This window comes from Crinia signifera, chromosome 6, assembly GCF_055691185.1.
Source record: "Crinia signifera chromosome 6, ASM5569118v1, whole genome shotgun sequence".
Classification (NCBI taxonomy): domain Eukaryota; kingdom Metazoa; phylum Chordata; class Amphibia; order Anura; family Myobatrachidae; genus Crinia; species Crinia signifera.
The window spans coordinates 191,181,725-191,208,017 of NC_139222.1; the positions used below are offsets into that span (position 1 = coordinate 191,181,725).

The 26,293-nt window shown below is 44.4% G+C and overlaps 1 protein-coding gene across 1 annotated transcript in view; it reads right to left on the reverse strand.

The window, feature by feature from the left end:
• The window catches only part of PPA1 (inorganic pyrophosphatase 1), a 78,293-nt gene that overhangs the window by 49,641 nt on the left and 2,359 nt on the right, over window positions 1–26,293 (reverse strand). The window contains exon 2 of the mRNA XM_083148471.1: window positions 3,774–3,838. Within this exon, the coding sequence (XP_083004597.1) occupies window positions 3,774–3,838 (65 nt within the window). The remainder of the gene's footprint in view (window positions 1–3,773; window positions 3,839–26,293) is intronic.

Here is a 26,293-nt window from a genome sequence, read left to right on the forward strand (position 1 = left end):
CACTTTTGTGCCTAAATTTTAGCGTCTACATGGGGGACACCCCCTTTGATAGCGGTGTGCCGGGGTGTTCACTTCACATGCCCCCATTGTCAGCGGTGCGCAGGACTGCCTATTTCACTGTGGAACTACAAGTACCACAGTGACCTGTCAGCGCGCTGCTGCACGGCGCTACGCTGATAACGTAGCTTACAGCTAGAGCGTCACGCGCACAGTTAAACAGAGCTTCTGCCAGGCTGCCAAGTTTCTGAGACAGACTGCGCGCGGCCGCACCTTGAAACTACATAAGTACCCATTTGATTTACAGCAAAACAAGTTAGAGGGACTACAAGTCACAGCACGACCCTCAGGCTTTGAATACTGACTGAACCGGAAACTTTATTCAAGTCCGCAGGCAGCGGTTTCTTTCCACGCCTCTACTATTTGGATTTACAAAATGACTTTGTCATTCTCCACATTTATGAAGCAGAGTTCTCCCACTTACCTGCAAAGAACTTTGGGGGTTATTCTGGTTCACTCCTTCTGGCAAATTCCTTTTTAGATGGACAAAACCACGTGCACTGCAGGTAAGGTTTACTTGTACAGAGAGAGTTAGATTTGGGTGGGGTTTTACTTCAAGGTGAGATCTATATCACAGTGTAAAAATAAAGCAGTCAGTATTTTCCCTGCACAGAAACAAAAGGACTCACCCAAATCTAATTCTCTCTGCACATTTTACATCTGCCCCCCTGCAGTGCAAATGGTTTTGTCCATCTAAGAAGAAATTTGCCAGAAGGAGTGAACCAGAATAACCCTTTTGAGCCCTTCAAACAGGCGGATGGTAATTATATACACCCTTGAGATGGTCCTTATGATTGCAGGGGTGAAATTTAATAGGATGAGAGATTCAGAAAGTGAGAGATTTGGTAAGAAATCTCCAGGTTTTTTAAAGCGGCAATCATTTAGTCTTCAAAATCAAAGGGCGGTATTCAATGAGAATACCTGCGAGGTGCAGCGAGTCCTTTTTAGGATTCGCTGCACATTCGCCACGTTCCGGAGCCGGCGGGCTCCGGTATTCAACGTGTCAGGGGCTCGCTGCCCCTGACTGGTGAATATGAGCTCCTGCGGCGAATGCCGCAGGGAGCCTGAGGACGGTGGCAGGCAGAGAGATGGAAGTCTCTCTGCCTGCCCCAGAACGTTTGTGGGGGGGGGAGGTGGGCTCCCCGGGTGCCAGGCAGCACAGGCTGCCCCCCGGGGGTGCCAGCAGGGGACCGTATATTCACTATACCCGATCGTAACGATCGGGTGCAGTGAATATATGAATATGTAATGAGCGGCTCGGCTCCGGCGCCCCCTGCTGGCTCCTGTGTAAAAAAAAATATATATATTTTTTTAAATTAAATATATATTCATGTGCTTACAGCACATGAATAAAAATAGCATTCCCCTCCTCAGAATAAAATTCCTGATTTTTTGACACCAAATGTAAAAAACAAAACACTTTATTTTAAAAGTTCCCATTCCACTTCTCCATAAAAAGATAGCGATTGCTACTCGGTGAATCATGTTGAAAAAAACCTTCAAATGTATTCGCCATGTGGTCATTGAATAGGGTGATTCACCGTTTTTGTCAAAAATTCGCCAAACAGCACAAATTCGCCATAAAAACCATGGCGAATCAGGCTCATTGAATACCGCCCAAACTGTTTTTTTTTTTTGCAGTGTAAATGATTGCCGCTTTAAACAAACTGGAGATTTAACAAATCTCTCACTTTCTGAATCTCTCATCCTATTACATTTCACCCCAGGTTTAAATAGGAACAGACAGTGAGGACAGTGTTGCAGTTATCATCATAGTGTCTTTTATTGTTGCATCTGCTTTTTATCGTATATTTTTATACTTCTGAATTTACCCATGGTCACATGGTTAAATAAATGTATTGTGACCCTTGTATGATTTTCTTAATATATGTGCAAAGTCAATACAACAGTTTGAGTTCTTTTTTTAAAGCGCTGCTTTTTCCTTTATTAGTCTCCATATAAAGAGATCTTATGCGCAACGCAAATAGGACACAAGCAGATTATGCTGATAAAAACGCAGCATACCTATATTCTGTGTGGTGCCACGTATCTGCATATGAAATGCTACTTCAGAGTGTTACGGGAAAGCACTGTAACAGCATTTCTTATTCCGATACAGCTGGGGACACACACTATATATTAGGCATGCCATGCCACATTTTAATCAGAATAAGCTGCTTGCATGTCCAATTCGCATCTTGTTGTGGTTGCATTTAAAATGGAAATCTTGTATGAAAAGTTGCTTGACGCAACTAGAAGGGCTGTTTAATGCAATAGGAAGTTCGATATATGTGGACACATCTGTACATTAGAGATTCTTCTGCATAAAGTGGGAAAACCAAATAATTAATATCCGGGGCAGATTTACTAAGCCTTGCAAAATGCTAAAAATGAAACTACAGGTTGAGTATCCCTTATCCAAAATGCTCGGGACTGGAAGAATTTTGGATAAACGGATTATTTCGTATTTCAGAATATTTTTATATTTCAATGATATATCTTGAGGTATCTTGCATTTATGTTGTACAAACACATGAAATACATACAAATATATTTTATTTGTGCATAAAACAAGGTTTCAAAACATGAAACAAAGTTTGTGTACGATCTCAGATACTGAATTTGAATGCCAAGCAATCATTTTCCTGCAGATATTTATATATATCATTTCATTTGTCTTACGATGCGATGGGCGCCGTTCTAGGAAACCAGTACCAATTCTACTTCTATAAGCAAAAGCTAATAGAAAACCAGTTGAAATTGAGTCATGTGTACGCCCGGATTCAGTATTAAATCCCGGTCCTTGGGATCCCGGCGTTCAAAAGCCCGTGCGCTAAGACAACAATATTTTTTTTTACCAGGGGTGCGGCCACATCCCTCTCGTTGACCACGCCACATTTTTTTACCGGGGCTGGCAGCACTGTCAGTGGCCCTGGTGGTATTCAGAAAGTCATAAGCTTTCCATCGACATATTACAATGCATGAAAACAACAAATAGCATGGACCCTTATCACAGCGCCCTTAAAGCCATCTTCGAACTTAGACTGTCCCTTAAGATAAGGTAGTTTGAATACTATTAGTTAAAACATTTGAGAGAGTTATCATGGGATATCCATACACACAAACATCATTCAAATATACTTATGTAGATTAGAGCAGATATTTAGAACATTTTGTAGGAGCCTTTTTAATATTCTTTTTTGGGTGTAAATGAACATAACTAGAGCATGCTCGCTGAGGAAATTGATGTAAATAGGATTCATCTTGTACTACTTGGAGCTGCGAAAATCCTGTTATGCATTTTTATTTAAAACAAGAATCATGTGACTAGACTATTTATTCAGTCCACAGACAACCATTACCTTTGGCACAACATATTTTCAGTTGTAAAAATATTAAGGCTGTTGAAATATTTTGTGTAGGCAATTACTGTGAAACTAGTGCACAATTTTCAGTGAAATATTTCCTAGAATAATACATTTTAAATAAGCTCATTGGAAGGGAAGAGGTATAAAGTAATTATTGCATAACATTCCGGTAATTTGAACAGAACGCAAGGTTGCATAAAGATGAATCTTGCATCTTTAATGATGCGAGATAAAAAAAAAAAAAAAAAAAAATTGGAAAACTTTGTAGGACATTATGTGAAACTTAACATCACACGCAGTACATATGCTGTGCATTCGAGTGGTAAAAGCTTTCATTATAACACGTACCCTTGCTTCATCGGCATATAGGGGGATGTCATGGAATGGAGATATATAGTGTCCTTTGACGTCTTCTACAGAAGAAAAAGAAAATACAATTTCAGTAATTACATCATTTAGTATTATCCATCGCTTAATACATAAGAGCCTACGACCCCACTCCGCCACACACACACACATTAATAAACATTGACTAGGCACGCTTTTCACAGAAGATACAAACTTTAACATATAAAAGACTTAAATAGAATGTAGCTACTGTATCATTGTGTAAGAAATGAAGGGATTGCATTAGAGGTCACTTCACAATGTTGCCCTGCATGTGTAGCTTGATGACACCATATGTGTGGCAACCATTCTGCAGTAACCTCCTGTAATAAATGGTCTGTGTCCCAAACAAAATAGTTTGAGAACCTCTGGACAATTTGATCAGTTGAAGAAACCATTGATGGTCATCCACTGCATGGTTGGCAACCATTTATTGTATCAGTATTATTTCTATCCCTAATAGTGAGGTGAACAAATACAGCTCAGCGTCATTTGCCCTTTCAGAGAAGAAGGTAGAGTCTATACAGAACACTGTGTTGGGATGGGAATGGACTTGGAACTTAAGATAACATAAGATTAAAAATACAGAATGTACTAAAAAGTAATCAATATCCCCTCCCCCAAAAGGGTCAATACATTAATTTATGTTCTTTGAAGAAAATATTTAGTGTTCACACTAGGCTGTTTTAGCAGGCGGTCCCATTTTTTAATTGCAAACCGTGCCCTGCCAGTTTACGAGCGCCGTGCTAAAACATTCGGCTAGCATGTGTGAATGCAAGGGAGAACTTGGGGGAATGAATCCCAGCACCTCTGTAGTCGGGACATACCCGACAGCAACAGCCGGGCCCGCTATTAACACTGGTGAGCCCGCACACTTTAAATGATTTGCCAAACGTGAGCACGCTGCCCCACACAGAATGCGTCGTCCAGGACTCTGAACAGGAGGAACCACTGCCTGTATGCGCAGGAGGAATGAACCCGACTGGTGTAGGCCAAAGTAGTGGCAGGTCTCCTGGTCCGCAGTCTTTTACCGCACTGTGCCCCCCGCCAAAAATATGGAAGCTACCTCCCACCAGGGAGCAGAAGCCACTTCTTCCCTCTCCCCCAACCCCGTCCCTCTGGTGACGGGTCCCCCTCACTGATGGCTGCCTCTTTTCACCCCCTCCACACTGAGCAAAGGAGACAGCTGCAGCACATCTCTCCTCGGTGTAGTTGCTGCTCAGCCCTCCTCCTGTCACCACAGCAGTAGTAAAGGCAGCGGATGCAGGGTGGACTGGGAACAAAATGTAAGAGGCACTTTTGGTGGCATTGTGAAAGGTGCACTACTGGTGGCATTAGGTTTATCAGCAGAGCACTGGGGGAATTACATTTAATGATGTGTGGCATAGTGGGTAATGTAGTGTTCCCTCTAGGTGTTTTTTTCAGTGCCCTGCCTGTTTTTTTCACTTGTTAATGCCCCCTGTGCCTTCTGCCACCCTCCACTGTGCTGACAGGCTGAGACCAGTGGGGGAACGGGATGTGACTGGATGAACGGAGCTGACAGTTGAGCGGGTGAGCCACACTGACAGACCACTCAACCACTCCTCTGATGAGAGCAGCTGTTCCAGCTGCCTACCGCTAACACACCGCTCACCTCTATGAAGAATGGTGCATCTGCTCTATCAGAAGGGCATTTGTTATCAGAAGGGCATACTTGTCAACCAATGGGGACTCCAAAGGTGGGGATGCAGGTGTAGCATACACATTGAGCGATATTTTAAACAAAGCTACTGTAGTGAGCAAAATCTATATATAAATCTATATATCTATAGCTATATATATCTGACTGTATTCAATCTTGGCCAGGACTCATCTGCAACAGGCTCACCGCCCTGTGGAGGTGAATCTGTATTGTCGGAAACAGATGCTGGGTTGTCAAATCTGTGGCAGTTTCAGAGAATAGACGGCTGCTTTCACCGATGCCGGGACTTGATGACTGTCGAAATATATTCCTCCAGTCAGAAGAGAGGACCCATTAAATAGGTTGAATGACATTTGGCCTAATAAGGTCGGTATTGAAACCCCCCTCCCTTATTTTCATGAGCTGCAGACCCACCACTGTTCCCAAATCATGTATGTTGTTTTGGGTAACTGGATACAGATTTCTACAGCTCAGTTATTCTGCCCCTGTGGTGAAAAGACTGGGCATGCTGCTGATTGGTGGCAAGGGAAACAAATGTATGTGGAGAACACCGACTTTTAGTTTGCAGGTGGGGTAGGCAAGGATATTCCTGCACAAAGTCAGCCTGTCAATATAGCAAATGTGCAGGCAATAGAACTAGAAAAGACAGTGATAAATAAAGAAAACGACAGATCAGGGCATGGCCACACTTTGGGTCCTAGCAGGTTGTCATAAACCTGCATTTTGAAAACGTTTTATATGCACACATTAAGCAGCCATATTAATCATTACAGAGACACAAATATTTATCAGAGATCATGAAAGAACACAGCCAGCGATATCCTATTAGTCCAAACATTCCCAGTGCTTTCTTTAAACACACAGGTTTAGCGAAAGGTACAGTTAAACCCATGTTTTCGGCCACTGCAGCAAAAATGGGTCTGAGGCAGGTGAAACCAAATCCCTGATCATATATAGCAGCTTATTGAGGCTAACTGAACAATGAGCGCAACGAACAGGATACCGCTGAACAAATACAACATACATTGTTTTATTAGTGCAGTACAGGAGAGGCAGGAATAGTACATATATTAAGAAAATACCTTTTCTGAACTATTTTCTACATGAAATATTTTATGCTCTTCGTGAACAAAAGTGCATAGCAAGAGAAGCATGTCATACCAGTAGCATGAATGATGCAGGTACTCCACAAATAATTCAGAGTATGGTTTAGTGATATAGGTGCCATCAAACTGTAGTTTACCAAGCAATTTATTATGGGATAAACGGAGCAATAATCAGTGGGCAGTTTATTCACGGCAGCAGTAGTTGCTATGGTAACCCAGCAATAGTGAAGCCTCTTATTAACCTGTTGTCCAGATGCTCATATGGTACAGCATTCTCACAGTTTATTTTTTCTAAAGGCTTCTTGTAATGTACTAGGAGTTTGGAAAATAATGAGCTTGCCTGAAACCATTTATTAGCTTTGCTCTCTGAAAATACCATACCAAAGACTGAATCTCCTGGGTTTTAGATATAATGAAGATTCCATAATTAAGAAGCCGGTTACCCAAGCAACCGTTTTACAAAACACTATACTACTGTGGTTCCCAAACTGTGTGCCATGCTCTGTGGTGCCTTGGAGCCCTTGCAGGGGGGTAGCTCAGGTTGGTGGTCCAGATCCAATTACAATTATTTATGGTCAATGAAATAGGCAAAATCAGTGCCTGTGGCTTTCAATTATAAAATACGTGGGTAAACAGCAGTGAATCATGTTCCTCAACACAGAACTGGACCTAAGGGTAAAATTTAATCACAACTTGTTTAATATAATATTTTTATTGAAATTCTCGGTTACAAACTCTTGGCCTATGGGTGCCATGAAAAATATTCTGATACTGTAGGGTACAGTGATTCAAAAAGTTTTGGAACCACTGCTATACTACATTGATGGTGTCACCAAAGGATACATACGAATGATGGCGGTTGGAAAGTTGCGTCCAGAATACAGCCGGCATCCCAAAGGAGACAGTTCTGACAGTGGTTAAGTATACTTACCCTGGCCTTGTCCACTCTAACCCTTCACACCAGTGCCTACCCTAACCAACATACCCTGCCACCTAAACCCTAATCTCCCCCTTCTTAGTACCCACCCCTCCCTCCCCCAGGCTATCCCTAACCTCCCCACACCCAGTGGCTAAACCTACCCCCCCCCCCCCTTCCCCTGCCTGACCCTAAACCGCCCCTGCCTGACCCTAAACCGCCCCAGTAGACTATGGTTGTCAGAATTCCGGCCCTATTCACGCAAATTGGAAGATGTCTCTCAGGAATCATACACACTGGATGATTTGCTCCCTCATACTCCTGGGAAAAAGTTAGTGAATACACAAAGAACAATATCGTTCAGGGACTTCATCATCCCACATTCTGTATGCGCAGTTGATGGGGGTATAGTAAAACTAAGCTGCATGTACAGACGAATGGGGGGGAAGGTGTTACCCTACGTGGTTCATAGCATACACACTGGGCGATATTTTAAAATGAACGCTCAGGAGGGCCAAATTGAGAATTTTAAATATATTGTGTAGAGTAATTTTCATTTTATTTTTGTAGTCCATGACATGCGGGACCAATCCCAGGTAGTCAATTAAAAGGTTTTACTACTGATGTGCCCATACACAGAGCGAGAAACTCCGTGCTAAAAGCATGGGTTGCACAGACTCTGTGCTGTGATGTGCATGGGATCGCGCATCATACCCGAAAAAGCACCATGTATGGGCACCTTAAGTTCTGCATAAGAAAAAAAAAAAAAAAAAAAAAAAACACACACAACCACACTCTTGTTCGCCTAGAAATTCTACATTTATGTCAGAAAATTTGAAAATCCATGAAAAGTTTATATTCTAAAGTTAACAGGGTCACGGAACTAGTTAACCCTGTGTATATCAGGGATTTTTATATCCCCCCCCCCCCCCCCCCAAAAAAAAAAGAAGAGGTTGGTGGACTCACCTTGTGGCTTGAGTAAGCCCTGGGGATCAATTACAATATAAAAGGTGGAATTCACTTAGCCATGGTAAAGTAGTTAGTTACACAGCTTATTATTTGAAATCAACCAAACAATTCACATGCACGGCCAAGCATTTACCAGATAACCAAATCAGTTCTATGTCGAATATGATCTTTTGTCTTTTTAGGCAACACTATAAGCGGAGGGTTTTAGTCTTTTGTGCCTAGAGGGGGCCATACATCTACAGATCGATTGTCAGATCTGGCTGGTTGGAACAAAAACCTGGTAAAGGATGAGTGACAGTTTTTGGCAGTTTTCCAGCATTTCAAAGCAAATTGTCAACGGTCATCTGCTCATTCGTTTCCAGGATTTTGTTCCAACCAGCTCAATCTGACAATCGATCTGTAGCTGTATGGGGCCCATAAGTCTCACTTACGCCTGGAACCTCAGTCCTACAAGTTAATAGATTCAACAAGCAAAACCAGTAAGACTAATGGAAGTAATTGAAGAAAATATTTCAGTTCATAGATAAAAAATGAACAAATAAAACTGAACATAGAAACAGCCTGGCCACACCATAATCTTTAGTGCAGCCTGATTAAACAGCAGGACATTTTTCTACGAAAGGTCAAGATGCAAGAGGCTATATATAGAGCCAAATCCTATCAAGGGATTACAACAGCCGATGACACAAACTACTGATTTATCAGAGGCTAGTATTTCCACAGTTGGGATGAAGATTTGTAATAGGGTTACATAGATAGCTCTTGTGGTGATTAAACAGCCATTGAGAAACCTGTAGGAGTGACAGATCAGGCTTCTCTAGATTTTCAGTTGAAAACTAACCAAGAATTAGAACCATGCTCATTTGTATAGAACATTTAACCCTTTGAGTACCAACATCTGAGAGATACGCAAAATATTTACTTAAAATGCGAATGTCGCTCACATTGGTTATATAAATTCAAATATAAAAAGTTGCATTAAAAAAAAAAAATATTATATATAAAAAAAAAAAAAAAAAAAAAAAAAAAGGTAAAATTACTGGTCATTCTTATGAATAAGAATATTTGCTGGGCAATTTTTACACATATTTTCTTGTTACTCAAAGGTTTAATAATGCAACATGTGCTAGGGCAAAAAAAAAGTGCATTAGAGGACCCTAGTACTAGTAAAGGTATTTTTGGAAATGCAGGTTAAAAGTCACATCAAACAGATACATATGGAATGGATACAGATACATAGAGGAATGGTCAAGAGCATGGCAACTACAGTTTAATGCAAAATCATGCACTTGGGTCTCAAAAATCCAAAGACTAAGTATAGTATAAATGGCACTATAATAAAAAGTGAGGAAGAGAGGGATCTAGGTGTCCCTATTTCAGGGTACTTAAAGGCAGGTAGGCAGTGTAACAAAGCAATGAAGAAGGCAATTCAGATGCTTGGTTGCATAGGGAGAGGTATCAGCAGTAGAAAGAAAGAAGTAATAATGCCACTGTATAGGTCAGTGTTTTTCAACCACTGTGCCGTGGCACACTAGTGTGCCTTGAGCTGTTCTCAAGTGTGCCCCCAGATCTAGAGATGCCCAAACCAGTTTACAGCAATCACCAGTTCAACTGCTATTTATTGGTCTCTACTTTTCATGTAAAGGGCCAATGTATTTTAGTTTGATACCAGTGTGTTTGTTTTTTATATGGGGGCCAATAGATTTTTTTTTTCTGTGGGGGCCAATGTGGTTTGCCCTGTGGGGATCTCATGGTGTGCCTTGGCAATTTTGAAATCGTATTTAGTGTGCCACAAGGTAAAAAGGTTGAAAATCACTGGTATAGGTCATTGGTACGACCTCACCTAGAGTATTGTGTTCAGTTCTGGAGGCCATATCTCCAGAAGGATATAAATACATTAGAGACTGTACAAAGAAGGGCAACTAAAATATCTTAATATGTATACTTTGGAGCAGAGAAGGGAAAGGGGGGACATGATAGAAACTTTCAAATACATCAAGGGCTTTAACAAGGTACAGGTGGGAGACATTCTTCACAGGAAGAGGAGCAGCAGAACAAGAGGACATGCACTGAAACTAGAGGGAGGAAGATTCAGGGGAAATTTGAGGAAGAATTACTTCACAGAAATAGTAGATAAGTTGAATAGCCTCCCATCAGAGGTGGTAGAGGCAAATACAGTAGTACAATTTAAACATGCTTGGGATAGGCATATTGATATCCTTACAAAAAAAATAAACGATCAAATATGGTATGAGGTAACATGTTTAAAAAATGGGCAGACTAGATGGGCCAAGTGGTTCTTATCTGTCGAATTCTATGATGACTGTCAGATGAGATGCTGGTGGTCAGAAACCTAATGCGGCATCCTGAATCACAACAGGTGTCTGTTAAGTATATTTACCCCCCCACCACCACAGTCCAGCCCTTAACCCAAGTTCCCCACTAGTACCTAAACCTAATAGTCCCTCCCACAGCTTAATGCGATCCAACCCTGCATGCTTACAATTGGGATTCAGTCATCAGCTTCTAGAAGGCACTTATCCAACACGTTTGCTTTGGGCAACTACTCCACTTTCTCAAAGGATTGATGCATTTCCCTTTACTGTGGTCAACTATGCAAATTAATGTGGATTTTGTCTAAATTGCTTAAGGTGTGGCGTCCAGGTAGTAACCAAATGTGTCTTTTTTCCATCTTTAGTACAAAAAAAACATACATCTGCCCCACAATTCTATATACAGTTCATGAAATATAAATGCATTGGGTCAACCACTTAAGGTTGATATGGCTTAGGTCAACATGGCTCAAGTTGACAGGGTTGAATGTTTGACACAAAGCCATGTTGCCCTTTAGTGGTCGACCCAGTGCATGTTGACTTAATATCCCATAACTGGACAGAGCACCATATAGGGGCACAGACAGAGGATGGGAGGAGGCATAGATTAACATACAGAGTGTGCCATATGTGGTTTTGGGCCTAATTCAGATTTTATTGCACATGCAAAATCTTTTTCAAATGCACAAAACCATGTGCACTGCAGGTGGGGCAAGTGTAATGTGTGCAGAGAGTAATACCCCATTCACACCAGAAATGCGGGGACAAACCCGGGAATTCAGTTCCCGGGACAAGCAGGGACATTCCCGGGTTTGGACCCATTCACACCAGAAATGCCCCTGCATTTTCTGGTGTGAGAAGGGGGCGGGAAGGAGGCCGGCAGGAGGTGGCCAGTCGACGGAGGTGGGCAGAATACTCACCCCGGTTGCTGGTCCTCCCTGCAGGCCAGGGATCCACACAGGCGGCGGCGGTGCAAATGGCGGGACAGGCTGAGGATGAAGCAGCTCTCCGGCGTCCTCACTGCCGCCGGAGAACTGCGTCATCATCATCATCTGGCTATCCCATCATTTGCGCCCGCCGCCTGCGTGGATTCCCGTCCAGATAGCACACCGAGGACACGACAACCCGGGTTAGTATAACCTGTACCTTTCACACCAGCCAGGTCCCCGGGTTGAACCTGGGAACAACCCTGGTACCTAGCCGGGTTGAAATTTGCCCGGGATTTTGTCCCGGGAACCTTTCACACCAGCGCTAGTACCGGGTTGTTCCCGGACTCAACCCGGGAATTTAGGCTGGTGTGAATGGGGTATTAGATTTGGGGGGAGTGGTTTCTGTACAGGGTAAATAGTGGCGGCTTTATTCTTATACTGCAAATTAGATTTCCATTTGAACACCCGTCACACAAATCATTTGCCCCATCTGCAGTACACGTTGTTTTGCCCATTTGCTGTTAACTCTGAACCAGGCCCTATTGGCAGACAGATGGGAGAGGGCATAGATGGACAGAATGACGGACAGGAACATGGGCAGATAGACAGCATCATATGGTGACAGATGGAGGGGATGGGGAATAGTTAGAAGGGAAACAGATTCATATGGTGACAGATGGAGGGGATGGGGAATAGTTAGAAGGGAAACAGATTGACAGATGAACATACTGAGTGCCATATTAGGGGTAAAGATGGACAAACGCGTGAATGGTGCACCACATGGGAACTATAGACAGATGAAAGGACTTAGAGGGGCATGGATGGACAGAGCACCATGTGGGGGCAAAAAAGGACATTGGCAGCACGGATTTATAGCTAGACATTCAGAGAATCATATGGGGGCATGGACAGACATGGGGGGCATGAAAAGATAGACATGGCCGGACCGTCTAACTATAGTGCAGCTGTTATGGAGCCCCACGGCTTGGCAGTTGGAAGTCCCCCCTGTCACCCGCTGCCAGCTGTAAATAGATGTTCTGCCCTTGCCACCATACTAATAGAGTCTGGTGGCAAGGGGGTTGTGGCCTACAGATCACGCCCCTGTTTTTACACTGTGGGGGCATGGCCTCACGAGACTGATGTGATTTGTAAGCCACAACCCCTTGCCACTAGACCACACCCCCAAATTTCAGGCGCGTACTAATGTCCCACCTAGCGTTACTTGAAAGTTGGGAGGTATGAAATAGCAGTGCCTGAGCTGTGCAGCTGACTGACATGCACCGATTGTGCTTGTACATATGCAATGCTACCTTACACTTTCACAGGAAAGCACTATAACGTTCCAATTCTTACGCAGATACAGCAGCAGTAACGCACCGATTATAGACCTGCTGCATATTTTAATTATCAGAAGTGGCTTGTTTGTTCTATTCACTCCATTGTGTAAATAAGACGCTATTTATTCACATTGTGTATAACAGGATAGATCCAGAACCCCTTCGTATCATATTCATGAGAACATTAGCTTATATCCTAAATCAATTATCGTTCTCAGAGTCAAGCTCCTGGGCAGCCCTCCTACCCCTTCCATCGCCTTATCTTGCAGTGTTTGAACAAGGTCAGTTAGGCGCTGAATGGTTGGTACTTTATCTCTCTTCATGCTTTGAGAACTATCCCCCTTTATCTTCCAGCATTACTATGGAGCTATGGGAGTGATAAGTTATGTCAACTTTCAGACTGTTGACAGTCAGCATTATATTGATGTAGGGTTAGGTCTTAAATGGTAATCAAATGGCCACACTAATTTGTTGACATTGCAGCTTAACATTGTAACCATTAACAATGTGTTTACATGACTGGCAACAGCAGCTACCACAGAATGCTGTGCCTTGTATGCTTTGAGCAAGCAGAGATGGACAGTTTGCCATTTTTGTAATGGGCACCAATCACTGGGTGGCCAGCGATAAAGCAGGATCGCCAGGCCATACACACTGGGAAATTGTGAGCTAGAAGTAGCTCAAAATCACCTAGTGTGTATGGGCCCTAAGTTTACAAAGCATTGAGTTGACAACATTCAGCTTAACAAACAAGCAAAACCCAACTTAAAGACAATTCTTGAAAAAAAAAAAAAAAAACATAAAAAAAATTAAAGACTACACACGAACCTAAATGTAGGCATTTTCTGAGCAATTTTAAATCATTTTACTAAATTGATCAGAAAATGCCTGAATATCGCTGTGTGTTTAGAACACACAGAAATCTGAATGCGCAGCCCCAATCTGCTGCCGATCAATATCGGTCAGTGTTCTCAACGGTAAACACTGCCCTTGACAATGCTGTGCATCACTGTCTGCTGAGAGACCCGAGCGATGTAGCATCGCTAAGAATGCTCTCCCTACACAAGTCGGTATGTGTGTAACTGATTTAGCACATGAATTTCTATTCTTTATTTTAGTTCTGGCGGTGCAGTGGGACTCTGGTAGATGAATGTACTAAAATGGGGCAACCAATCAGAATCTACTTATTTAGCACCTTCTGAAGAGAACAGAATCTGATTGGTTGCCCAGAACAACATACTTGCCTACTTTTGAAAACTAGTTTCAGGGAGATTATAGTTGGTAGTAGAATTTTGTCCAGCACCCCATTGAGGGGGACTGTCATGCTCCACTTAAAGGGCGTGTCTAGTTCCATATATGGAGACATTGAATGTGGCACCTAGAAGCGTGGGTGTGTACGGCATAGGCGGGGGTCTGTGTGTGTGCGCGTGTGGACTGTGCCGGGCCGGGGGGGGGGGGGGGGGGGCACAAACAGTGTTGCCCAGAGCCCCACAAACCTTAATCCGGCCCTGGTGTACGGTTACATCTGAGGGGAATCTTTTAAAATTACATATATATATATCCAAATGTAGATGAGCCACAAAGCAGTTAGTAAGAGATACTGTACTCATACTTGCCTACCTGACCCTCTCCTTGAGGGAGAAAATGCTCTGTTCCTGGACTTCCCTGGTAATGTATGATTGCCATCACCTGTGGTGAGCTAGGTAATTGATAAGAAAGGTGTTTCACCACAGGTGATGGCAATCATACATTACCAGGGAAGTCCAGGAGCAGAGCATTTTCTCCCGCATGGAGAGGGTCAGGTAGGCAAGAATGACTATACTTGTTAAAGTGCTGGGAAATGGTGCTGACGATTCAATGTAAATGTATCTCTCATTCCTTTTTTTGCTCCTAAACATGTAACAGTGTAATGTGAGCTAGGTGAAATGAGGGAGATTGCTAGACTAATAAGGGAGAGAGGGAGATTGCTGTTATTTCAGGGAGTCTTCTGCAGAATGCCGGAGGGTAGGCAACTGTGCATCTCATCTGAAAAAGAGCCGAATCTTAGTAAATTTCCCCCGGGAATTAAATGTTTTTGCCACAGTGCAAAAAATGAACTCATCCCAGAAAGCTATTCCGAATGTTAAAGAAATGACAAAAGCAGTGGCTGTGTGAGAAGGAATGCTCCAGTGTATTGCATCACCTTATTGTGTAGGCTTATCACACACACACACACACACACAAACTGAACGCAGTGATTGTTTTTTCAATACAAAAAAAAATTCCCATGTAAACCTGCCATACACAAGTTTTATACAATCCAGTAGAGTAGGAGCATCTACTGATTGTGCTTGTACATACGCAATGCTACATCACACGGTTTCAATTCTTATACAGATAAGAGCGGCAGTCACACACTGCTTATAGACCTGCTGCATATAACCTTAATCATCAGAATCTGCTTTTGTGTCCTATTATCTCCATTTTGCAAATAAGACGCAATTTAATAAAAAAAAAAAAATACATTGTATGTGGTCCTTTTGCATACAATGTTTCATATGCGATCCCAGAAAGGGATGCGATTAATATACATGGCAGCCTGTAGGAGCAGAGACTAATGCAAGGTGCATGGAATGCACCTAGCATCGTAATCGCAGAAAAGGGACGTGAGACGTTGTAGCTATGCGTTGGAATCGCCAAGTGGCCGTATCGCACTAGTGGATGGCGGCCTTAACTGCCACAACCCTCCAGGCAAGATATGTGAAGAAAAACTGGCAATTCTAATGTGTTCATAACCATGGAGAAAAGGGTGTAGGGTATTCAACATGCAGCCCTCCAATTGCTGAGGAATCGTACATCCATCATGTCCGGACAGATTTTGCAAGCTTTAATAGCAGAAATGTGGCAAGGCATGCTGCAAAATGTAGTTCAACAGCAGCTGGAGGGCCACATGTTGAATACCTTTGGCGTAGGGTTCATTAACACAACTCTCAAATGCTTAGCTTCCTAGAAGGGGGTGTTCACATGTGAATGTGAAATCTGGACAGTTAGGGGCATAGCTACTTTTTGCTTAAAATTTGTCCAAAACAAAATCTTCTGATCACTTTGAACACATAGTGTAGTAATCCAAGTTGGATTATAATAAGAGACCACTGTTACATTGCTGTAAAAGACATTTTATTGTATTGGGATTTTATACTGTCATTGATTTACCTGGTTGATCTATATGTGACCTACCAGTAAACAATTTGTGTGTATTAAAGTATTGTTTACTAAAACTGTACATCACTATATTTCATATTCCCTCCCACATGGTACCATCGACATACTAACAGTGAAGAGGAACTACACATTTCTTGAACACATCAGCGCCTGGTCATAAGTTATGTCAGGGTTGCCTATAGTATTTTGATAAGCATGGAGCCAGATGTAGTGGGGACAGTGCTGGGAAACCAGGCAGAGGGGGTGGGCAAGTAATGAGTAGTGTAGTGGGGACAGTGCTGGGAGACCAGGCAGAGGGGAGTGAGGGGAGGGCAAGGAATGAGTAGTAGGGACAGACTAATGCTAGAAGAGCAGGCAAAGGCATGGGCTGTCTGGCAACACAAAGAAGCAGCCCACCCCCTCCGTTAACCCCCCCCCCCCCCCCAGTGCAGCAAGGATTAAAAATAGCCATCTATATATAAATAAATAAATATACAGCTAGCAGGATTCACCTGGAAAGACCCTCACTGTCTCCTGTGCTGGGTCACGATAACCCTGGTGGGTCTGTAAGGCTGCAGGCTCCTCCTCCTTTTTCTGCAGTAGTGGCAGTGAGGTGGCTGCCAGACTGGGGCTTCTTTGAGCCTGTCAAGCCTTAATGTGCCAGTGGATCTGTCATGCTTCCGTCTCTGCATGTGCAGAGACTCAGGGAGCACAGGCGGGTCTGCCGCATGACATCAGTGGCACTCGCAATGCAGCTACGTACAGTAGCTGTCTCTCTCTCCCGGCTGAAAGATGTACAAGACAGCCCCAGCACCGTGACATCGCACTTATTGGGAGTCGGGACAGTGGGGACAGTGCCGGGAGAGTAGGGGAATGAATAAAGCGCCAGCGCATACACTTACCCCGCCCCCTACAAACGCTGTTCTTCTCTCATCTCGAATAGATGATCACGTCGGCGGCGGTGGCATCTAGCGCATGCGCAGTTCATATTGCGCAAGCGAGGCGACAGCTGCAGGAGAAAGGGGCCCTCTTCTGGGTGTCCGTGAGATGTCCCATGATTCCGGGAGAGTCGGCAACCTTGAGTTATGTATACCTTTTTTCTGCACTAAATTCTATGAAGGGTTAAAAAGGAAAAACCCTCCATATACAACTAGATAGGCTGCTGTGCGCACGGTTGGGGAGCACCAACACATAGGTTATTAACCTATCAATAACCTGTGTTCTAAGCACATGCATTGTGTAAAGGTGTCAGTAATATGCGGTACTCATTTTGGCTACAGTAAGCCATGCTCTATGCATAGGGTTGATATTGACTGCATACAGTTTTTGTTTTAAAAACATATGTGTGGCAGCTCAGTTTCTAACTATAATTTTTCAAACCCAGCCTGTAACTTGGCAGTTAGGAGCTGACTGCCTGGTGTGTTCTCTCTGGCCACTTTATCACTTCCCCAGGATTATGAATGTAAGGGGGGGGGGGGAGAGAACTACCATGGCGTTTGAACGCATGCAAGTTGTGCCCTTTGATTCGCTCAGAAGTGCTATGGGGTAGCAAACACTTAAGCGAGATACTGCCACTGAAGTGAACAGGTGTGGTGTAGATTCAGCCGACCAACTCTGTTTGCCAGTTTTAACCCTTTGAGTGCCAAGATAATTTGTCAAATTAGGTGTGTAAATTGCGGAGCAAATTTTTATTAAACCCTTTGAGTACCAACGTTGCTGTGAGAGATCTTTAAATTATCCATTAAAAAATGCCAGCTCTGCTCACAGCGACTGGTCTTTGAGTGCAATATTTACTAAAAGTTAGTTAAAGGACACAGGGGAGATATATTGCTCAGCACTATATGGCTGAGCAATATATTGCTTAGTTTCTCCTTTTCATCAGCAACCAGAGATGGTCGCTGATGAAGGGGAACCTCTGCCGGTGGTGCCGCAGAGGTAATCAGCTGGTCGCAGGAGATTAGAATGGGGCTGAAAACAGGAGCATGCACCCGGCGATTTATCGCCGGGGCACACTCCCATCACTGGCAATATGGTCGCCAGCTAATCGGCGTTCCAAATCACAGGAAGTTGGACGCCGATTAGCGGCGATTGATTCCAGCTGTATTTATGTATATATAGCAGGGTGAGGACACTTGCCAAACACGATTCTAAAGAAGGACTAAGCTCCGAAACGCGTCAAGCGTGTTTTACTACTGTTTGGACTCATGCATCCTGAAGGGCTTTGCGGCTTGGATCCCTAGGACTGTGGCTGCCTGTTTCCGGAGGCGGGGAACCCAGACCAGTGGACTGAGAACATCTTTGCCTGCTGTTTTGCCTATAAGGAGTACTTGTCTTGTGCTTTTACCAAAGTCACTTTATTGTAAGTGCATTTTATGTATTAAATCTTCTTTTATTCAATTGATCTGCACCATGCTGTGTTGTATTCTGTCTCCCCTGCTTTATTAATTGGGGAGAAAAAGAAGTATGTGAAAATTGGTACAACAACCTGTGAATCCAGTTAATCTGTACCTCTTAAGCATAAGTATATAAGGCGTATCTTTCCTTATAAACATATTGACCTCTTGAGCGCTGACATTTCAAATTCACTATCTCTTTTTTGTTCACATTGTCTCTTGTCAGTAGTTAAAGGTGTTTCCTACTGAGTGAATTTGTGTCTAGCTGCACTTGGGGCTTCACTGCGCACTGTTTGGTTGACATTTTTCTGTATTCTAGTGCTTTATTAGATAATTGATTTGGTACTCTTTACCTAGCACGGCGCCCATCGCGGGCATTGAATGCACTAAAAAATTGGGTGCGACGCGATGCCCTTGATTTCCCATAGGGAACAATGTTAAATGTCTCAATTGACCCGATTTTTCTGTTCAATGCCTCAATTGACCCGATTTTTCCATAGGAAACAATGTTAAATGGGCCACAGAGGCCAAATAGGCACCCTAAAGTGTGAAATGGCCCCCCAAATTGTTAACGCCACCCCACGATCAACGTGAACCCGAAGCGTGGCAAGCGGCGGCGGTACGCGTCCTACGACCTTTTCATACCCCCACTATCCATGTCGGCGTGGAGTTGAGAATAGAATAGTGTGGCGAGCCCGAAGCGTGGCGAGCCCCGCGAGGGGACGCGGATACCTGTGAAGCCCGCAAAGGGACGCGTTTACCTGTGAAGGTATCCGCGTGCGCTCACCACGCTTCGGGCTCGGTGGCTCGCCACACTATTCTATTCTCAACTCCACGCCGACGTGAAGAGTGGGGGTATGAAAAGGTCGTAGGACGCGGGCTCGCTGCGCTCGCCACGCTTCGGGTTCATGTTGATCGTGGGGTGGCGTTAACAATTGTGGGGACCATTTCACACTTTAGGGTGCCTATTTGGCCCCTGTGGGCCATTTAACATTGTTTCCTATGAAAAAATCGGGTCAATTGAGGCATTGAACAGTAAAATCGGGTCAATTGAGAAATTTAACATTGATCCCTATGGGAAATCGCGGGCATCGCGTCGCACCCGATTTTTAGTGCATTCAATGGCCGCGATGCCCGTGATTTTTTTACCTGCGATGCCCACGATCAAAATCGTGGGCGCCGTGCTAGGTAAAGAGTACCATTGATTTTACAGGCTATATTTATGCACGTTAGATCTCTGTGTGCGCCAGCATCGCTGCAGACAATACACACTGAGCGATACATGCTTCATTTCTAAGTGACTGATTAGAAACTGCCCCGTGCGTATGCCCCTTTAGACTATCACTACCTGTTATTAAAGTGTTATGTTAAATCATATCAACATTACACAAGTATGGTGGCAAGTCTACACTCGCAAGGAAGAGCCAGTGCCAGTCATGGAAGAACCTGTTTAATCCTAATTACACGTTTCAAAAGGTAGAAGTGCAGAGCAGAATATATGCCCTGCTCTATAAACCTAAATGCTCACATTCACACTAGGACTGTCCAGTTCTAGTACAACTACAATACAGACAGCCTAAGATGGGGAAACTAACAATCTATACCCTGTGAGGGAAAAATATTTCCAACCAGCATCCTTTATAGATCTTTCCTTATATACTGTACTTCCATCTGTCCGTTAATTGGGCCAATGTAACTGCTTATGATTTACTAGCCTGGTTTTGCCTTTAAACTACTGTACAGTATATGCCACTTTAAATCTAGTGATGATCCAGCTAAAACGGTTAAGGCTCTTACAAATCATAGGCTATTCCATCAGGCCACTCTTATGCATCAGATCACCTTTAATCCAACTACTTTTTTGAATGGAATTAAAATCTGGAACTGGATAGAAGAAAATTTAACTTGTAATTCAGCAATTTGCTCCCAAAATATGGAACCAGACACAGGTACGGTAGTTTGATTTAAACCATTTTGATGTTTTTGTCCATTTTCCTTGGTTTGTGAGCAAATTGCTGATTGTAATTTGCTCCCATACATTACCAGATTTTCAAGCCAGCCAACCAACTAGTTGGATGAAGGTTGGTCTATTGTATGGCTGGCATTGTGTATGTAAGGGCTTCATTCCTGATGCACCCGATATACAGTCTCAAGTGATGGGAGATAAGGGCGATACTCAAGTTGTTTTGTTTTAATCAAGCTGATTGAACTCAGATAAGCCAGATTTAGCTGCATAAAACTGGTAAGCCCAACACAAGTGCAAGGCTAGTCCCTAAAAGTGCAATTTGGGTGCACAAAGAGGCCACTTCATGCATGTTTCAGCTCTCCATCATTGGGGGCTGCAAGCTGAAATGGGTCTCCTTGCAACTATGTAATTAAACCCCCTGAGAGTTGATGTTAACTGGTTGTCATTAAACTACCTAGTTTCACAATTTTGACTCTATTTTTCCTAAGCTATGGCAACTTACAATTGGTCAGGTTTTACGGTTACTTCATGCATTTCCTGTACAGGAGACCTATGGGCCTTAATACCTAAACTAAGGCATCACCAGAAGCCAGCTGGAACAGTCAGGAAACCTATATATAGCTGAACAGAACAAGTGATACAATCCACTGCAAGCCAATTTCCATTTACAAAGCTTGGTTAGTGCAAGTGTACTAACAAGTAACTAACCAGTACCTGTGTTTTATTAATTCAATAGTATATTAAAGTATACTGTTATTTGGGTGCCTGTCAGCATTAATTAAATAGTTTGGCCGCAGACATTACTGCTCGCAGTATCTCAATGTGGCGAGCAGAAGTGTGTACATGTAGAGCTTAAGCTACATCAGAAGTAATGCATGGCCAATCAGAGCCAACAAAAACTGTACTTATATGTTAGTTGGGCACCCACTATAGTTAGTACGCTCATACCCCACTATACATGTCGGCATGGAGTGGAGTTTATATAGTGTGGCGACGCGTAAAACAAAGTAAATAGCTTAGTGGGCGCCCAACTAACATAGAAGTACCAAAAACACACACACACACACACACACACACACACACAAGGAAGGGCAAAATGTTAGATATGATATGATATAACGATACAACCAAATTTACACACATTTGTCCCCTTGCTACAGTAGGTTAGCCTTTCAGCACATACCGAATGTCCATATTTAAAATGGGATACGGTCATTAGGGTGACCCTATTTAGGTCGACAAGGCTTAGGTTAACACCTGAAATAGGTCGACTCATGTCAGCCTTCCCATTGTTGCCCTAATGCTCGGGTCTATCTTCAACCTTAGCCATGTCAACCTACTTCAGGTGTTAACCTAAGCACTGTCGTCCTTCAGTTGTCAACCAATGCGTGTTGACCTAAATAGGGTTGGCCCAATGACTCATACCCATTTAATTCAGATCTATAATCTAAACCAAACAAGTACAAATATTCAAGATGTAAAACATTGTACAATCCATAAACTCTAATGCTGCCCATACACCTGTGAGATATAGCATTCAATCATTTGATTTCGACCGCATCTGTTGCGACGTGATGCACAGGCACTCTGGTCGAATCTCTCATGATCTTAATTTTCTGCACATAATATCCATCGAACCGTGCGTGCAGAATGCAAAATGCTGTTGTGTGCGCATTCAATTTTTCTAACTGCGACTTTCGATTACTGCTCACTTCCTGGCCACACCTCACTGTGCACATGACTGGACAAGATCTGTCCCATAATCTGGTGTGTTTTTGACAGCATTTTTTTTTAATCACAATGGGGCATTCAGTAAATCACATGATTGTATGCAAATTGTACAGCCAAAAAAATTTTTCTATGCGATTTATCGAAAGGTGAGCTTTAAGGGAAATCGAACCCCAAATCCCGTCTAATGCAATTGCACAAGTGTGCCCATAATGGCCGATATATGGAGCTAATGGCTCAGTGTTTTGTACTACATCGCTTGGCATCTAGTTCAAAATGCATGCAATGTACTAAAACAGCGTGCGTTTTGAACCAGATGAGATGCGATCTATTTCAAAAAGTACACGCAGCACATAAATAAAGTGCTTAAAAACAATTATGTTGCCCTATTGCTCAGCGCACAGCCACTGCGGGGAGACTTTTTGAACTCTGTAAATAGCACCTTGCACTGGTTGTGAGGTCAAAGACAAAAAAAAAAACAGTTCCTATGTGAAATTACACAGGAATCTTCCTTCGTATTTAAAATAACCATTACTTTGGCACCAATAATTAGAGCTTTCATTTTCATTTAAGACATCCCATATGTGTAGACAGGGGGGTAACTAGAACTTTGTGGGCCCCATAGCAATATCTTTATAGATATATGATAGATGGACAAACTGACAGAAGGGGCATTGATAGTTGGGAGGACAAGTGGCTTAGATGGACAGTACATAAATCTAGGGGCAGATTGGGTACTTAAAGTGGCCCAGGATATGTATGAATAAATAAAATGTAAAAGTGGCCCAACACAACCAGGTGAGATTGTAATTAAGAGAAAGAGGGGAACACAGGAGGGATCAGGAAGGGGCAGGGCCGGCGCCACCACTATGCAGCTCTAGGCATTTGCCACTGGAGGGCGGTACTGAGCCACCGAGGAGAGTCTGGTACCTCTCCTCGGCGGCTCAGTACCGCCAGCGGTACCATAGAAAACACACCCCTGGACACGGGGGGGGGGGGGGGGGGGTGCGGGCGATACTGCGCCCCCGGAGCACGTGTAGGGATGACGGGATGACGCGGGAGCCAGGCGCCGTGCAGGCTGAGGCAGAAGTCACGCCTGGAAAATGCAGCAGAGGTACCCGGCGGGAGAGGAGGATGTCCGCGGGTAGCGGTGAGGTGTACGGCGGTTGGCAGGGCGTGGAGGCTGGGTCAGCACCCCCCCCCATTCCACAGTATCGTGTGCCGTCGTCCCCTGGAGCGCGTGTAGTTTGCGCTGAGCAGAAATCCCCCCCCCCCCCCAGAGGGGAGAGGGGGAGCGGGTGTCGGGTGGGATTGCCTGGGGCGCAGAGAGGGTTTGCACTGGCCCTGGGAAGGGGGAGGGTTCGCAGGCATAGGAGGGAACAAAGGGCCAGGCTGCACTTTGTAGTATGCCACAAGAAGGGGGAGGAGAAATAGCAGCAATCTAAGGTACTTGTGTATTTTGGCGGCGCCCATCGCATCACGCATACGATGGTATGCGATATCGTACGATAGCATACAATTTTGAAACTGCCATAGCAATAGCATACAATTGATAGCATACAATTTTGAAATACAATGCCATACGATGCGAGGCGATGCGATTACACATTGTATAAGCACCCTAATGGGTGCTTATACAATGTTAAGCACCCAAATGGGTGCTTACAATGTTAAATGCACCCCCACGCCACCCCCCCACTATAAACGTGAACCCGAAGCGTGGCGAGCGCAGCGAGCCCGCGAGGGGCGGCGGTACGCGTCCTACGACCTTTTCATACCCCCACTATCCACGTCGGGGTGGAGTTGAGAATAGAATAGTGTGGCGAGCGGAGCGAGCCACCGAGCCCGAAGCGTGGCGAGCCCCGCAAGGGGACGCGGATACCTGTGAAGCCCGCGAAGGGACGCGTTTACCTGTGAAGGTATCCGCGTCCGCTCGCCACGCTTCGGGCTCGGTGGCTCGCTGCGCTTGCCACACTATTCTATTCTCAACTCCACGCCGACGTGGATAGTGGGGGTATGAAAAGGTCGTAGGACGCGTACCGCCGCCCCGCTGCGCTCGCCACGCTTCGGGTTCACGTTTATAGTGGGGGAGTGGCGTGGGGGTGCATTTAACATTGTAAGCACCCATTTGGGTGCTCAAAAGCACCCTTTAGGGTGCTTATACGATTTTTGGTCGTATAGGGGGTCAAAATCGCGTCGCATGGCATCGTATGCCATCGGGTGCATGGCATGCGATGCGATCTGTTCGTCGTACATCGAGGGCGCCGCCAAAATACACAAGTACCCAATCTAAAGCCCCGTACACACGGGGGGAGATATATTGCTCAGCCATATATTGCTAGCAATATATTGCTCAGTTTGTCCTTTTCATCAGCGACCAGAGATGGTCGATGATGAAAGGGAACCTCTGCCGGCGGTGCCGCAGAGGTAATCAGCTGGTCGCAAGAGCAAGCTCCTGCGACCAGCGATCATAAGGTGGCTAAAAACGGGAGCGCGCACCCAGCAATTTATCACTGGTGCGCACTCCAATCACTGGCAATATGGTCGCCAGCGATCATATTTCCAGCGATTTCAGCCCCTATCGCCCCCGTGTGTACACAGCTTTCGGTATAGTAAAAGGAGCCACTCCCCCTCCCCCCCCCCCCCAAAAAAAAAAAACATTATAGAAAGATGATAAATATAATTTCTAATCGCATAAGAAAATTATTGCAAAATACAAATCACAACACATAATCAGATAAAAAGGTACATGTAGATCTCTGATATAGCCAACAAGTGCTAAACCAGATGATCAGAAAATTTAAGTTCCATTTAGAAGCAATTCTTATGTGGTGCTATGCTCACCTTTTAAGCCCCATACACAGGGGGGAGATATATTGCTCAGTTTCTCCTTTTCATCAGCGACCAGAGATGGTCGTTGATGAAAGGGAACCTCTGCCGGCGGTGCCGCAGAGGTAATCAGCTGGTCGCAGGAGCAAGCTCCTGCGACCAGCGATTAGAACGGGGCTGAAAACGGGAGCGCGCACCCGGCGATCGCCGGGACACACTCCCATCACTGGCAATATGGTTGCCAGCGACCATATTTCCAGCGATTTCAGCCCCTATCCCCCCGTGTGTACACAGCTTTAGGAATTACATAAAGTCACAGTGACAGTGAAGTCAGAATATACAGTCGATAATAAAATGTTAATTAGCAGCACCTGCATTCCCACCCACCCCCACTGCTATCCTCATATAGTTACCTGCCCAGGTTTAGGAGCCGTCTGCTAGAGTGTGCCGCCAGTCACATTCGGATCCCTGCTACACTGACTCCGGAAAGATACTAGGGGGTGAAAGCTGCCTTGCCCTCCCTCCGATGTCCCACGCACACTGCTGACTGAATGGAGCCGCCGGGTGCCCGCTGAGAACACAGTGTCAGCTAGCACGCGGCAATTAAAGTCAGCTGCAGCAGCCGGAATGGTAACCGCTGGACCCCAGGCCCAAATTAACTCGGCTCTGCCTTCACATTCAAAAGGGTGCAGGGGATTGCCTGCTGGGTCCTCGGGCCCCCCCAGCAGCCGGGTCCCATAGCAATTGCATCCCCTGCACCCTCCATAGTTACGCCACAGTGTGTATAATTAACGACATGGGCCAATTTATCAAGTAATAAAGGTTCATATGCTCCTATTGCTTTGCCTTTAAAATAGCACCACTAGCCAAATATAGAATTCCCATAAATATGCATTCTCTGGGCCAGACTAAAGGTTTCAGGTGTCCTAAGCGAATACACAGGTATCTCCCCTTGTAATGCTGGTAAACACATGTGTATGGGCGCTCGAGGACTCACACTCATACTGCCCATGTGCATGTAACAGTTTTCTACCACTGGCATGTACGATCTAATGCTTGTGGCATGTAAAGTAGACTTTGGCTTTAGGCTGCCTGGATGTAGCACAATGTACTT